The following is a 16,468-nucleotide window of genomic DNA, read 5'->3' on the forward strand; positions in this document are numbered from 1 at the left end:
ATCTTCGAGATGAAGAAGGTAACAGTGAGCAAAAAAGAGACCAAAGTTCAATCTTCAATGAATATGTGGAACTGAAGAACCCAATTTCTCAAACAAAACAAGTCAAAAGTTTCTTTTTCTATCCCTCAGACAGAGTTTCTAACGCCAACAATGGAGAAGAAAGAATCAGAGGATGTCTTGCTTCGGATATAATCAGACAACGCACAAGAAGCATAAAGGCATAGAACAAAGAAACATCTTTGTGTAAACAAATACTGAAACAAGTAACGTCTTCGTCAAATATTCATTCAGTTTTCGTGATATTATTCTGTATGCAATTTTTTTTTATCTTTTTTAAGTCATGTTTGAACCATTGCATAAGAATCATCATATGGAGAGTGACTAAGGGGACGACTGGTTTTTCCGCTATCAACTGCGGTTAATAGCGGTTGTCGGCGGTTTGCAACAATCATTCAAATCGCTCTAAACCGCTTCAAACCGCTCCGAATCTCAAATATTCAAAAGTTGGCTCCAGCTGGCGTTTGCAGTTGCGGGATGTCAATTTTTTTTTCTTTTTTTAAAACAATATATATACAAAAGTAAAAATATTTAATAAAAAAATTAAAATTAAAATTATGAAAATATTAAATTATATCTATTATATTTTAATTAATATTATAAAATTTTATAATAAAAACAATTTCAATAAATTTTCAAAAATAAATTTTATATTTATTATAATTTTATGATTTTTGATATTTTTATAAATATATTAAATGTAAATATTGTTAATTTATTATTTGATTGTTACCGCATTTGGTAGTTAACCAGTCATAAGTCACCCGCAAACGTACCAATTTTTAACCGCAGTACCAGTCGTACAAATCTCTTAAAACCGCTAGAAACCGCAACAGCCCGCATCCACAAACTCCCGCAACCACAACCGCAACCGCTGCGTTTGAACCAGTCAGACCCTAAATGTAATCAATAGAAATTTTATTATACTAATTTAGGATAAATTTAGTCGTTTTAACTTGGTATGCTTTTGAAATACTTTTTGACGATTAAGTGTATATGATAATTGATTTTGCATATTCTTATTTCTTTTTATTTGATCAATTTTGCATATTTTTATCTGTTAAATGATAAAATTGTATCCACCATATTTTAAAACAAATAAATCAAGGGGGAATTTCACTTTTACTGTTAAACAAATCCAATTTATTCGTAATTTTAAAGTAGATTATATTTTATAAATTTTGTTGTGGTAACTGTTTAGCAGTAATCATTGGGATAAACTATTCATCGTATCAATACTATTAAAAGGGAAAGAGTTTAAAAAAAATCTACCTATAAAAATTGTTTAGACCCTTTTATTTAATTCATTATTTTTTGGTCTTACCTTAAATTTATACTAACAATATGTTACCATATATTTCTCTAACAATAATTTAGTCAATTCTTTTATTTATTTAAATCTCATTACTAAATCCTAATCATTACTATTACTATATTTATCATTTTGATTTTTAACCGTAAAAGCATTGAAACTAATGTTTTATATTATCACTTTTATCATATAATATATGATTTAAAGCAAGATAAATTACAAGACATATATGTGTACATTCTAACTTCCTCTTTCGTTTATAATAAAATAATCATATCATATATAAACTTTCCCACTAAAATCTCATATCATATACTAAACTTTTAACCGTTTATAGTTTGATAATATTTTCATATTTAAAAATGATTTTTCTGAATATTCATGTTACCTTCACAAAAATGAAGAAATTCATTGGTTCTATTAAAGCTAACCTGACTTCACGATATCAGTATTGATTATTCAAGATTTTGAAAATTATTTATTTAGATATTATACGTTTATATACTTTTCACTTAAAACGAATCAATACTATTAAAAAGGAAAGAGTTTTAAAAAAATCTAATATAAAAAAGTTGTTGGAGTTATGTATAACTATTTATTATTTTTCTGATAATAGATTAATCATTCTAAACATACAATATTTTAAATATTTTTAACAGATCTTAATATTATTTCTTATGATACATTTACTCAGAAAAATATTTCATCAACCATGTTTTTGTACAATAACTTAAAAATTTATATCAAAAGGTTGTTGGACCTGATATGGACGTAATGGGTCCACATCTGTTCGGGTATTTAAGATTCTAAAAGAATTTGAAATATATGAAAAATATCCGAAATACGAAAGTATTTGAAACTCCAAACAAATACCAAAAAAATTTAAATACCTAAAATTTTAAAATCTTATTCAAAATCTGACACGATGAACTGAAAAATACCCAAAATTTTATCCAAACACCCAATTTTTTTTTAATTTGAAAAATTTACCTGAAATCAAAACTCTAATTGTAAACCAAAAACTTAAAAATAATATCCATAATACCGGAAACATATTTGGAATATCCAAATATACCTAATAAACACATATTTATGATCGGGTCTAGGGTAGGACCCGGACTCAAACAAAGACATGCGGGTAAAAAAAAACCCAATATGTTATCTTCTCTGGACCTGAACTAAACCTATAATTTTGGGTCGGTTCGGTTTATTTTTTTGATCCGGATATAATTCTCATGTCAAAAAGAAACTTACGTAAAAATGTACATATAAAATCTCAAATAAACTAATTTGTAGATTATATAGCTATTAAAAATTATGTTTTCGATATAATAAAACTTTGTATTATAATATAATCCAACAACCCCGCGCTTGGAAAGCGCGGATCAAAATCTAGTTGCATATTTATTTGCAATGGATCCAATCAATAATTTGAATGTGATTACTTATTTGGTTTTGTGTTATGATGCTTTACTAATTATGATAGAAGATGTCTAATTTATCATTTAAAACCTAAGGCCGTTGGTGCATCTTCTTTCCTCTAGTTCACTAAAACTGCATTAATCTCTCGTGAAAAAAGGAGAAGAGAGGTATGAAAGAATTAAAGGGAGAATTGGAAAAATGAGACACTTTGAACTTTTGTTTGTCACAATAAGACTTATCATACTTTTGGTAATATTTATCGTAACAATTTTTACCCTTCTTTAATGGGAAAAATAATAAATTTAATTTTAAAAATGTAAAAAATATGAAAACTGTTGGAAACATAAGTATGGAAATATATATGTTTAAACTTTTAAAAAAAAAATTGGAATTATATTTTATTTTATCTTCTAGGTACAGTTAGAAAACTCATTTTGGTAATCTACCTAGTTTATATGTCCGATTCTATGCTTTAAACATAGATATATCAAGGGTATATACCGTAAACTAACATTTCTTGTATATTCTAGCTTAGATAGAATCGATTACGTTATAATTAAGAAAGATATCTTCGGTATACCTATAGTTTGATAACGATATATAGCCACAACTTAATGATATAGGTTGGTTATATTACGTTACATAACTTGTTCTACCTTTTACCTTATATGACGCCTACATGAAGAATACATTTCTCACCTACTATACGGTGTTCTGCTTAGGTAGTGTACATATTCTAGGCAAATCGTGAAAACATGGAAACTTCCATATTTGGTTAAAGAAGTTTCCTAAATCTAAACTAAATCTACCTTAAATCTCTCAAAAATATATTTAAGAATATTTTCTCCACATTCTACAATGCAATGCGATGGGTGATTGTTGTTGATGGAACTTTTCTGAAAAATAAATACAAAGGAGTTCTACTTGTTGCTACTGCTGTAGATGGTAACTCTAATTTGTATCCGATTGCATTTGGGTTGTTGATTCAGAGAATGACGATTCATGGGGGTGGTTCTTCAGACAGTTGAAAGTGGTTATTGCTGATTGTCAAGACCTACCTTTTGTCTTAGATAGAAATGCGTCTATTTCCAAGGTGCTAAACTTTGTATGATGCTAGAACTATTGGGTGTTAAGGGCATCGCCTCTCTGTCTGCAGAACATGGTTCAAAAATATGATCTCGGTGAAGTCGATTTTTCCTTGCTGATAGAACTACTATCTCACTTCCACCTACCACAAACCTACCTTGTACAGCAAGCAACACTTTTTACTAAAGAGTTCATTATCCAGGTGGGCTATGTGATGAAGAAACATTCAAGCAGTGGACTTCTCGTAGACCTTACAAAGTAACATGAAAGTGAGTGATGGTGACAATGCAGAGCTACATGAGACTGAAATGGCCATGTAGAAGTGGATGCACTCCAAAAACAGTGCGCTTCTACCCTTCCACATCAGCAACCAGCATCCTCTTTGTTGCGAGAATCAAGAAAATGGCACCAAAGGAAAAGGTGTTGTGATGCCACTGTTTTCTATTAGTCTATTACAATCGGCGGAGAAGATGATAGATGGTAATTAGGTTTACTGATATGTATTTACCTTTTATCTATTTTAGTTTTTTTTAACTTTATAAAACTATATTAAGAAATTAATTAAAATATCTAAATTTAATAAATAAAATTTAATTTAGATTAATTTGGGGGTATAAGGGTGTTTACAAAAATTAAAGTCCTGATGAGACAAAAAATGTAGATAAAGTTTTAGAGTGACAAATCCAAGTTGAAAGTGTCTCTTTTTTCCAATTTTCCCAAGATTAAATGTGTATTTAAATATCTGATAGGTAGCACAAATTTAGTTGTTCTTAGATCCTTTCAGATGTCATATCCTTTTACTCTTTGTTTTTTTTGTGAAAGAGACAAAATGCTTCTCCAATCCCACAGTTTTTAACATTCCATGGAGTTTTGCTGAAGTATTATCTTGATGATTACGTTGTTCGCGATAAAGAATCATCGTATTATGTCCAACTTTTGTCAATAGATTGAGATGGTTTGAAAAATCACCATCTCCAGTTATTAGGAATGTGTTTTGAGGCTTTGATCTTTTTTAAGTCAAGTTTCTATCAACTCTTTTATAGCATTATCCGTAAATTGATCATTTTGTGTGGGCATAATCTCTTTGTTTGGTCCTTTTGGTCCTAAAACAAAGAATTATTTACTTAGTGATTTTTTTTTTTACTAATCAATTTTGAAATATTATTTCAGCAAAACTCCATGATGTTAACAAATCAATTTCGATATAAATACTTTTTTCATTAAACAACTAAATTTTTGTTAGCTTTTTGTGGACAAGGCCGAAGGTATATCTTCTTCTTTTTAGCGCACTAAAGCTATAGGAGTATTAGTTTTTCGTAAAAAAAAAGGAAAAGAGAAGTATGAAAGGTTAGATATGTTTAGAATGCTTTCAGTCAAAAAAAAAAAAGGTTAGATATGTTTTTGAATATTTGATAGGTGACTCATACGTAGATAGATACGTTTTTTTTTTTGCATAGTTGGTAAAAGATCAGCATATTCTCTTAGTTTCAATCATAATCATACAATCAATACGTCAAAGAAGATTTTACAATGATCAGTGAATGAATCAATGCAAAAATTCTTTTAGCCGAACATTTTAGATGACAACAATGAGTATAAATGTGAACGGTAAGCGATTTGACCCTTGCAGTCGTCTTTCTTTCAGTGTTTCACTTCTTGATTCTTTTTTTTTTTTGTTATTAACATTATTGCTTCATTATTGTTTCAGTCGTTTATCTGTAAGAAATTCGTGACGGTGAGTAAACATATGTTATTAATCCAAGCTATTAATGTCCTTGTTATTCAACTGAAAGTAAACATATCATGTTTCTTTTTGCAAAATTTAATATATCATGTTTATTTTTTGCAAAAGTTAAGTGTAATTACATTTTTCTGTTTGTAAGCTACTTGAAATTTTGCATTTTAGATTTTCTCATGAATCTGAGCACTAATATGTATGTTAAGATTAATTTATGAATTTTTCATTTTTCACGCAACATAACTTTGTGAACTGATAGTCGATTCACTTAACTGTAGACTGTAGTGTCATAGTGTGTAGGATTATTTATGTACATTTCTCACAGTTTGATAAATGCATCAAATAAAAAGTTACTCTCTTTCTTTCGTTTCTAAATGTAAGATGTTTAAAAAAATTTAATGTTTCAATATATAAGATATTTTTATTTTTTTATGTTACTTTTCACTTTATTAAAAACTATACAACCAATGATAATTTATTTTGTAGGATCGTCAAGTGTCGGTTGGACTCGTTGATTAAACTTCTCAACTGAGAATTGTATTTGTCTTTTCTTTATTCAAATATTAGTCAAAAAGACAAAGCAAACCATCGATAATCATTAACACCTCTTCTTTCTACCTGAGTCATGAAATTGGTAATTGATTTTAAATTATTTATTGACTTAGGGAACTCACTTTCTTATAACAAAATAACAAATATTGCAAACTCGTTTCAAATCCTGCAATTCTCGTAGGTATGTATGTATCTATCTATCATTCAATCAATCTTCTTTTTTGGAACACTCTATCATTCAATCACATTTTTTAGTTTTATCAATCATTTTTGGGTTTGTTCAATTGCATGCGGCTTTAATAATCATGATTATTAATTATTATTTTCCTTTCAAAAACATTTGTATGAAACGATGGCTGCAAAAGTTGGGAAATTCAGATCTCATGAATCATAAATAGTGCTTATGATTGACAAAAGAGTTCCAAATAATTGCAGCTATGATTCTCTTTCAAAGGCATGCATATAAATAGCAATAATAACAACACCACAGTAGTGGACAAAGGACTAAGGAGGAGTGTACCAATAATGAAATAGTTGCCAGTATTTATATAATTGATAGTAGAATACTTATCTACTAATTTTAGCATAAAAATGAGAAAGGACATATATTTTTCTCTCAATTTCATAGGAACATGAAAAAACATAAGAGAGAAATTTTACACATGTTGTTGACAAAAAAAAAGAAATTTTACACATGTTAATACATGTTGAAAAATTATAACATGTTGAAAATTTTTGCGCTTACTTATCATTCCCCATTTTTTACTGTTGAATGCTACTTGTTTTACATTCCTTCAAATCCAAAAATAAATTATCATCATTTAAAAAATTACAAGATGGAATTAAAAAAAAAACATAATCCAGTTCCAAATCTAAAGCCACTATAACTAGAAGTCTAGAATATAGAGACAGTGGTCGGCGGTTATAAACTATTAATTTATTCAGTCATTATTCAATCCTTATATTCTTGGAATCAATGATTGAAGACTAGTGATCATATATTATCAAACGAACCAAATATTACAAATTATACAATATGGAGACTCATATATCCTTTGATATTTATAATAATTATAGAGTTTTGATTAAGGAATTTAATCCTCAAGCTTTGAATATTGACTGTAACTGAAACTACAAGTCTAGTCTGCTGATTTATAATTGTAAGAGTGTAAGAAGTAGCAAAGGACCCGCAATGTACACTGTAAAAGAAAATGTCTTGTTGGATTTTGTAGTTTAGCTGAGAGGCAGAAACTCAGAGTTTGCTTCCTTTTCACGTCTTTAAAGACATTGATTGATTGATGGGTGTGATGGATTCTCGATTTCTTCCTATTGTTTTCCCCACGACTATTTCGAAAGTTATTTTCCCTACATTTTCATTATGTACTGTTTACACAATTATACAATGATCCCTTGAACTGATTAACTGATTACATATGCATGCATCCCGTTGTAAGAGAATTTTTAAATGGGCCTGTGAATTTATTAGTTTATGTCCAAACACAAGTGCATGTACCTATATTTTCATGATATAAAGGCTTTTATGGTAGCGGCTTTGATTAATGTATTTCCCATGTGCTATAGTTATATTTTTTCCTCATCTCACCCATGTGTATATATAATATATATATGTGCGTAGCACTAATTTATAGAGTACACTAGGTTAGGTTAAGATCTGCATCTTACCCGAATTAAACATTATATATAAAAATTATCTTATGTATTATATGTTTTTACATATTATGAAATAATAAATATATATTGAACAATTGAAAGTTAGTAACTATTACATATATAATTATATTGGTGGGAACATATAAATAAATTTTATTAATCCAAACAATATTTTTTCTATTGGATGATGCTTTCTGCTCATATGTTTTTTTATCATTTGTATCTTCTATAGCAAAAAAATTAAATTACTGATAACAAAATTTTCATTGTGGGATTAATAGTTTTAATAATTTATATATATTTTTAAATTAAGCTGTCATGTTTGTTCAAAGCTTTTATCAAAAAATTGTTCAAAATAAATTTTAAAATTAAAATATTTGTGTACTTTATATGGTTTATAGTTCAATTTAAACCTATATATATATATATATATATATATATATATCTTTTAGTCTTAATAATTAAATTAGACTTTTTACTTATATGATTTTGTAATCATTTGTATTTTGACATAACAAAAATTTTAAACCATGAATCACAAAATTTGAATGTGAAACTTTTAACAGTTTTAGTAATTTATAATTGTTTTCAAAAATTTAAAATATAACATATACAGAAAAATATAAATTTTTATTATGCGGTTAATGTGATTTTTAATTTATTTTAATTCTTTAAATTTAAACAAATATGATAGAAGATATATTAATTTTTATCAAATCTTTATTATTCAAAATCACTAATTGTCATATATACTTTAGCCACATTAGGCAATTCTGTAACTTTTATTTAAGAAAATAATAAAGAAGATTAATAATGAATTTATGGTTAATTTAATAAAAAAAACTTATTATATAATTAGATAAACCAATATATTTTTCTAATGATTCTAAGAATCATCATAGTGATGACACGTGACTACAAAAAAGTTATAATGTTACTCAATTAATATATAGGAGATAATATCGTATCGTAGGCCAGAAAGATAGAGGGAGCGGGTAAATTTTGAAACTTTCTTATCGTTTAATAGAATTAATTGCGATATTACATTCTTGGTCATTTAAAAAAAAACAAGAGGACTATAACAATGCAAGTTTCAAAAAAAATCTCATCCAGTATCCAAAATTATTTTTGGATATTCTAATCATGTAATGTATCAAAGAAAATTTTAATTTATAACACAAAGAAACTAACCTCTTATGTTACACTTGACCGCCACATCTTTTGAAATGGTTATTATTCAACTTAGATGTAACGATTTAATATTCCGTTGATCATAACTATATTTCTGAAGACACTACCAAACATGTACCAGGACATATCAATTTTTGCAAGGATAAACTAGAGAATTGTTTTAGACTTTTAGTTTAGTTTAGTTTAGGTATGGTAATTTTATGTTTGGGCCTAGATAAATGAAATCTGTGAGATTATGGGCTTAGGATAGAAATGAAGAATTACATGATAAATAACCCATGTTAAATTAAGCAGATTTGGCGAAACAAAGTGAACTGTATTATTTCATCTCTCTGGCAAACTATCTTACTCATCTTTGGTTAGCAACTTTAAAACTTATTTATATAAATTTTCGCTTATATACATGGACCAAACAGTTCTATTATTAGACTAACATCGCCACCATGTTTTAGTTACATCATTGTAGTTCCATAATTGTCATTTTCTTTGTATTGCCAAGAAAACATGATAAAAAGGGAAATCAATACCCTTAGGCCACCATTATCGCGGAACCTTAGTGTGATTCTAAAAAAATTTATTGTGTGGATCCCACAAAAACCATAAGAATCGGTCACAAACGTTATGAAATAAGAACTGATTTTAGAGTTTTTTTGCACTGTTTGCAGACTCCACTGACACGTACCGACTCGCGATTGGTTTATTTTCAAATTTTATTTTTTTATTTCAGATATAAAAAATCAAAATCAAAAAAAAAAAAGTTTTTTAAAAAACCGTACCACTGGTTATAGCGATAATTATGCTCTTCTTAAATTGGTCCAAAAGCGACTATGCGACAAAATTAATTTGTCTCCCCCCACCCCACACACACACAAAAACAAAAAAAGCAGGATTCAACGGTAATGCTCATCGATGTGTTTGATGCATTAACATTCGTACGATCATATTTTATATGTCTGAAGGGCTGCACACCATAATATATAAGTGGCCAACAAACCGTCGCTCTACAAAATAATTTTCACTCCAAAAGACTAATAGTATAATATCTCAAAGAATCAATAACATATATTCTCATACAATGAACACCATTTCAGTATATTACTAATTTAAAACTATATAGTTAAATACCCTTAGCTTCTCTCGAGCATCCACGCATAACTACAGTCCTAGTTTAGGTGTTGAACCAGCCAGGCAAATAACAACGAGCGCCTTATTAAAGACCTCATCATAAAGAGTTGATAAGAAAAAATCACATAATTCAAAAATGTCGCTATCACAATAAACTAGTTATCTTATTTGTTAATAATAAGTCTAAAACAACCATTTACTTGTTAAAACAACCAATTAATAAATCATAACACAACTATATATCTTAGCTTAGCTAGGTATCGTCCAAAGAATATAATAAACCACAATATATAAACCTCATCATAAATAAATAAGAATTGTCCATGCATTTATAAATTAATTGGCTAGAAAAAAAAATCCAGCTTATTATATTGTAGTCTTACCACACACACACACATAATATAAAGAGAGAGATGAATAGATAGAAAACACACATAATTTATACACTCTCACATGTTACCTCCTTGCTGATCATGACCATTGTTCCAAGGAAGGAAAGTCCCATACGACCCTCCGGTACCACGTGGCTGCTGAGTCATCACCGGGCTCGACCCGGAAAGCCTATAAACCGGATTCAACGGCTGCGGCGGAAATGGCTGAGGCTGAAACACCAAGTCGACGACGTTACCAGGTGTTGACGTGGACATACCGTAGTGAACCAAGTCAGCATTAGCGGCGTCAAGCTCCTTCTGAAGCCTGTGAACTTGTCTCTGGAGATAAGAGATGGCTCCGACGCAGCCATAGACAGGATCACGGACTCGTGCCTCAGCCTCGTAGGCTAAGGAGTTGACTGCGTCTTCACGCTGGTGAGGGAGTAGCTCGTTGAGGAGCTTAGTGACATTGCTTGCTCCGAAGATTTTGTGGACGTTGGCGAACTTGTGTGGCTCCTCCGGTGGGAAATATGGCGCGAATATGCATCCCGGCATGCATTTACGGCGAAGAAACTTGCACGCCGCGCATGGTGAGTTGTACGTATTTGATGATGAGGAAGCCATTTCTTTTTGAATTTTTATACCTGATATAATTTTTTCAAACATTTAACATTAATAAAGAAGTTAAAAGATACATAGGAACGTTTTATAATACATAAGTTAAGCACATATATATATTTTGAATTTGCTAAGAAAGATGTCATCAAAAACTGCGTTTCTTCTATATTGCTACACTAAAAACATATATATTCGATCCCTTTTGAGAATTTCTGCTAAACTTTTCATTTATTTCCTTTTCCACGTTTTCCTTTATATACATACAGACAAAGGCATATAAACACTTAGAACAAACGTACACATGCAGGAGAAACGTAGAAAAGGGCATAAAATGCCCAACATCCAATCTAACGAAAAAAGAATGAAAATTATATTTACAAAACCTAAAGGTCTTCAACCTCATGAAGATTAATTAACAAGTTAGGACATCACTTTCACCAGGACATGCGCTGGTAAATGGAACTATCGATTTGGTTTTACTTGATGTTTTTGTTTTTGCATCTATCATTAAAACAAAAAAGACTATTTTCTTTTGTTAATAAACCTTATTTATGTTAAATTTGTTATTAATTTTGTAAATGTATGACAATAAATTATTTTGTTAGTCTTCAAATTAATAATACATTTATTAATAAATATTAGAAAGATAATTATATCCGCATGGCAGGGGACACCTAGTTAACATAATATATAAAGCTTATTAAGTATAAATTTTTGAAGTAAGCTTATATATTCTAACTACAACATAAATAATATGTAAATTAGGAAACCTGGTTTAATTCAATTATAGAAAACCATCAGTTAGTCAAAAGTTAAACTGATTACTACGGATCATGGCTTCTTAAAGATCTCACTAGAAACAATAGAAGAAATTTATCAAAGACGGATCTAATAAATTTAGATCAGAATTTTCTTGGTATATATAGATATATGGATCAGTTAGGATTCAATTCAAACTATATGAGAATGGAAGTGTCTGTAAAACTCGTTGGACAGTAGTTCTATTGTTTTTTTGTCAGATCAATGAATTTGTATATCTCTCTGCATATATATATATATATATATATATATATATATATATATATATCAATATTATTTATATAAATCATATCAATATGTTTTTTCAATGTAAATATATTAGTGTATTTTTTTACTAAAATTCATTTTTTTCTTTATGATTCAGTTGTGGCCTTATGAGCTTTGCCATCATCTTCTTCATCTTCATCGCTCTCCTCAATTCTATAGGGTTTTTTGTTTTAAGAAACTAATTACATTGAAAAGAAAACTCAACGAGGATCTGTTAAATTCTATTTGTAATTAAGCCCAAACTGAATTAGACTTGATCATAGAAATATTCAGGTTTCAAAAGTTATCTTCTGTAATAAATCAGTTAATTAAACTCTCTTCCTCTATTTCTCTGTTTTCTGTCCTCATTGTCCTTGTCGAGATGAAGCAATTCTCCACTAACCTCAAATCAATCCTAATTTTCATATGTATATATAAACTTTTATCTGATCTTAATTAGGTCAACTCAAAGTGATCATCATTCTGATGAAATTTTAATTTACACATGTATTTAATTACTATATCCTTTTCACACATACTATAATTAGATAAGCTTTAAACCTTTCTTAGAGTAGAAATTCAAAGGAACGTGTACAGATGTCAAAGTGGATATATAACTCATATAAGCAAAAACACACATAGAAAATAGAACATGGAGCAAAAGAGGGAAACATAGGAGAGAAAATATTAATGATTATCTTTGATGATCTGAGCTATGCATACGTCCAGGGGTTTATTTAGATGCATATATATACACACATATCAAAGCATATATAGAGCTGTATACCTGCCTTTAAATCTTTAAGCTCTTTGACGATTAAGTGTATCTTTCTTCCTGTTTCAAGGGCTTTTTCTTACCTTTGAAATTTGCTTCCAAAGTAGATAGAGTAGGCTTAACTCTTTAGTCAATGAGAAGGATATATTAGGGTTTTAGGCCTCTTAAAGAAAGAGGAACCCTAATTTCAAGAAGAACTGAGAAGATTTGTATTTTTTTTGTCAGCTGAGAAAGATTTGTAAAGAAGCTGAGAATTTAAATAAACCAAACAAACAAATAAAATTGGGAAAATGAAATAGCAAATTTGAGTGGAGGAGAAAGAGCAAAAGACAAAGTATAATAATAACAAATGAACAATTAATAAACAAGAAGAGATGAGGAGTATGTCCCTCAAAGAATGACTGTGACATTTCATCTCAAGAATAATAGTAATATCATTCACTGTGCTAACTTTTGTCTCCCAATAAATTAATTTGTTTAACTTTAGCTTTTGTAAATTTTCTTCATGCATTTAATGATAACAATATTCCCTAACAGTCAGAAGATCAACCCTAAGCTAACTAATCAATAATCTTTGTATATATATATATATATATATATATATATATATATATATACACCTGTTACGCTGAGAGTCATCAGTGATGACCAAAATATGATTTGTAACCTTAAGAAACCCTAAACATCTCCATTAAACCTCCACTGTAGAATATGATCACACCAATTCTTGATTTGTTGTTGGGTTTTTTTTAGCCTATGTTCAATTCTCTATTATCAGATTAATACGATATTGTGCACTTTGAATTTAAGAAGCAAATCTGCATGGATTTACTTTTGAGCTCATTTACAAAAAAATTCGTACTAATTAAAATTACATATCTCTTTACATATTAAACACTTTTTGTCCAAACTTACAATATGAAATTTTGTTTGATATCTCCCATTTGGTAGGGATCAGCAAACATGTTATTTAGAATATGAACGTTCCGGTAGAATAAACAATCAGTCTAAGCCATTCCAATTCGTACGGTCAATATTGTACTCTTCTAGTAAGATATTTACATCCTAAAATTAATAGTTGATTTGAATATTCATTTTTTGTAATAACAAAATAGCCTTCAGTAGAATTAATCAAAATAGGAAAATTAGGCTCAATAACACTAAAAAAACTATAATTCACTAAATAACCAAAATCTCACCTTCTTTCCTATTTTCTATTTTTATCTCTCTCTACTCTCTTTCCCAAAATCTAATTTTCTAATTATTTTGGTTATTTGGCAAATAAATCCATCATAATAATATATATGTGAACAAGAATAAACTCTTGAGACCTCAAAGTAGCTAGGTAGAGACAGGAAATCGGTAAGAGTCAAGAGATATGATCAAGTGAACTCAAGTCAAGTTTTAATAGGTTCTATAAATAAAATCAAAACTTTTGTAATGGCAAGAAAACGATGAGGGGGTCCAAAGAGTTTTGAAGCTATAGCTAGGGTTAGTATCATACCAACAGTTACTTGTGTGTGTATATATTATTGGAAGTGACAACCGATTGTGACATTTGTAACAGTCCCTTCGTCTTATTTAGTTCTCGCACCATTTTCATCACCAAATAGTTTTAGCCTAAAATCAAATTAATTATCAGAGTTGACCTGCAGAAATGTTTTGATAAGAATTACTGTATTTATCAGGCTAGTAGTTTGAGCTGAAGCTCTCAGGCTCTCAGAACGCTGTTGATTTTTGAAGATAAGTTAGACAGAAAAATTCACCTTAAAGAAACTTTAACCGAATGCTTTTAAGATCCGTAAGATTATTATTTTGTGCCAAGTTATGATGAGGGTTAGTGGTGGGATTTAGTAATTTACTAACGTGAAGCATCTAGGCTTTATCACCAAACTAATTTCTTCACTTTTAAAATTCTAATTATTGTGACTAATAGAATGAATTAGGGTTCGAAAATAGAGGATTCATCGATAAAAAAAACAAGTATCAAAATTCTCGAAAACTATGATGATTTGTTTATTAATTCAACAATGAATCTTGGAATACGTTGTCAAGTTTTCTTATTTCATTAATTCATCGACTTTCTTTTAAAGTAAAATGACATTAAATATAACTGACCAGTCATATTGTTTATAATATCAATTGAGGTCATCTCTTACTTTCGATGTAGTATCAACATCTTATGAAAAGAAAGCTTGACAATTCTTAACCATCAAAAGATTAAAGTAGCTAATTAGAATGGGTGTTGATGTATATATATATCTGCCAACGTAGAGGTTACATCTCGGAGTATAAAATAAGAAAGGTGTGTTATAAAAGAGAGAGAAGTGAGAGTGAATATATATGGGTCCTCCTCACACATATGATCTACTAAAACTAGACTAGTACTACTTTGTCCCTCGCATTATTTTTCGTGTAATTTAATTCAATCCTTTTGAGTTGCGACTCTGAATCTCTAGAAACCACATTATATACATGGTCTCATTTGAAACAACACACACATATATAAGATATTAATGTATCTTCATGTGCTGATTATGGAAGGTAAAGTTGGAGGTATGAGAGGTCAATGATGCAATTTTCTTTTTCAATGATGCAACTTGGTGAATAGTTTTGTGAAGATGTCATTTTGTTTGTTTTTATATGTGCAGAATATAATAAAAAACTAGCTTGCGGTCATGAATACGCAACATATAACTTTAGAAAAAAAAGTTTAATGCAAACTAGTAGTATACTAGAAACTAGGTGTTTTCTTGCACCATGTGCAGTGATAAATTTTTTAAAAGTTAAATTATATTTAAAATGAAATTTATTAATATTATATATTTTATTATTTTTAACTAATATTTAATATAAAGTTGATTATTTAAGCATAAAATTAAGAAAAAAATAATTTTGTTTATTTTAAATTACATTTAATAATATATATGTAATATATTTAAAATTCGAATCTTAGATAACTTTTTATCTATTTATTTTGGTTAAATGTATTAAATCAACTTGTATAAATTACTAAAAATCATATAGATTAAAAATATAACTAAACAATATTTATAAAATTTGTAGATATCTAAAAGAAACTAATGAAATTGCGATTAATAATTTATTAATTTTTTAAAAAAGATGTAGAAAATTTTGAAAATATTAGTAATAAAAATTGTATAATTATAAAAATATAATTAAATAATGTATTTCGAAATTTATAATGCATATTTCAATATATTTATTTTAGTGATGATTTATGAATTATTACCATATTTTAAGAAGTTTAACAAAAATATAAATTAACATTAAATGTAATGTATTAGTTATTGTCATATTCTATAAAGTTTACCAAAAATATATGTCAGTAATAAATGTGATTGTCCATGTTACATTAACTATAGTCATGTCATTAATCTTGTTAGCCATGTCATCATTTATTTTGTAAAAATGATTGTAGAAAAGACATGTGGCAAAATCAGTTCGTAAATATAGTCTAGGGT

The 16,468-nt window shown here is 28.6% G+C and overlaps 1 protein-coding gene across 2 annotated transcripts; it reads right to left on the reverse strand.

Annotated features, from left to right (window-relative positions):
• Positions 1-10,428: 10,428 nt before the first annotated feature.
• LOC106351854 (protein LATERAL ORGAN BOUNDARIES) lies at positions 10,429-13,569 on the reverse strand. 2 transcript variants are annotated; one of them, XM_048781907.1, is made up of 2 exons: positions 13,067-13,569; positions 10,429-11,169 (listed from the first exon to the last, which is right to left on the reverse strand). In XM_048781907.1, the coding sequence occupies exon 2, from the start codon at positions 11,147-11,149 to the stop codon at positions 10,604-10,606; it is 546 nt and encodes a 181-aa protein (XP_048637864.1). In that variant the 5' UTR covers positions 11,150-11,169; positions 13,067-13,569; the 3' UTR covers positions 10,429-10,603. The 2 variants fall into 2 exon arrangements, with proteins under 2 accessions (XP_048637864.1, XP_013647033.2); XM_013791579.3 differs by having other exon boundaries at positions 12,996-13,569.
• Positions 13,570-16,468: the final 2,899 nt, after the last annotated feature.

Source organism: Brassica napus, chromosome A6 (genome assembly GCF_020379485.1).
Source record: "Brassica napus cultivar Da-Ae chromosome A6, Da-Ae, whole genome shotgun sequence".
Classification (NCBI taxonomy): domain Eukaryota; kingdom Viridiplantae; phylum Streptophyta; class Magnoliopsida; order Brassicales; family Brassicaceae; genus Brassica; species Brassica napus.

Coding starts and splice junctions, on each gene's coding strand:
- LOC106351854 (XM_048781907.1), bottom strand. CDS start 11,149: ATGGCTTCCTCATCATCAAATACGTACAACTCACCATGCGCGGCGTGC.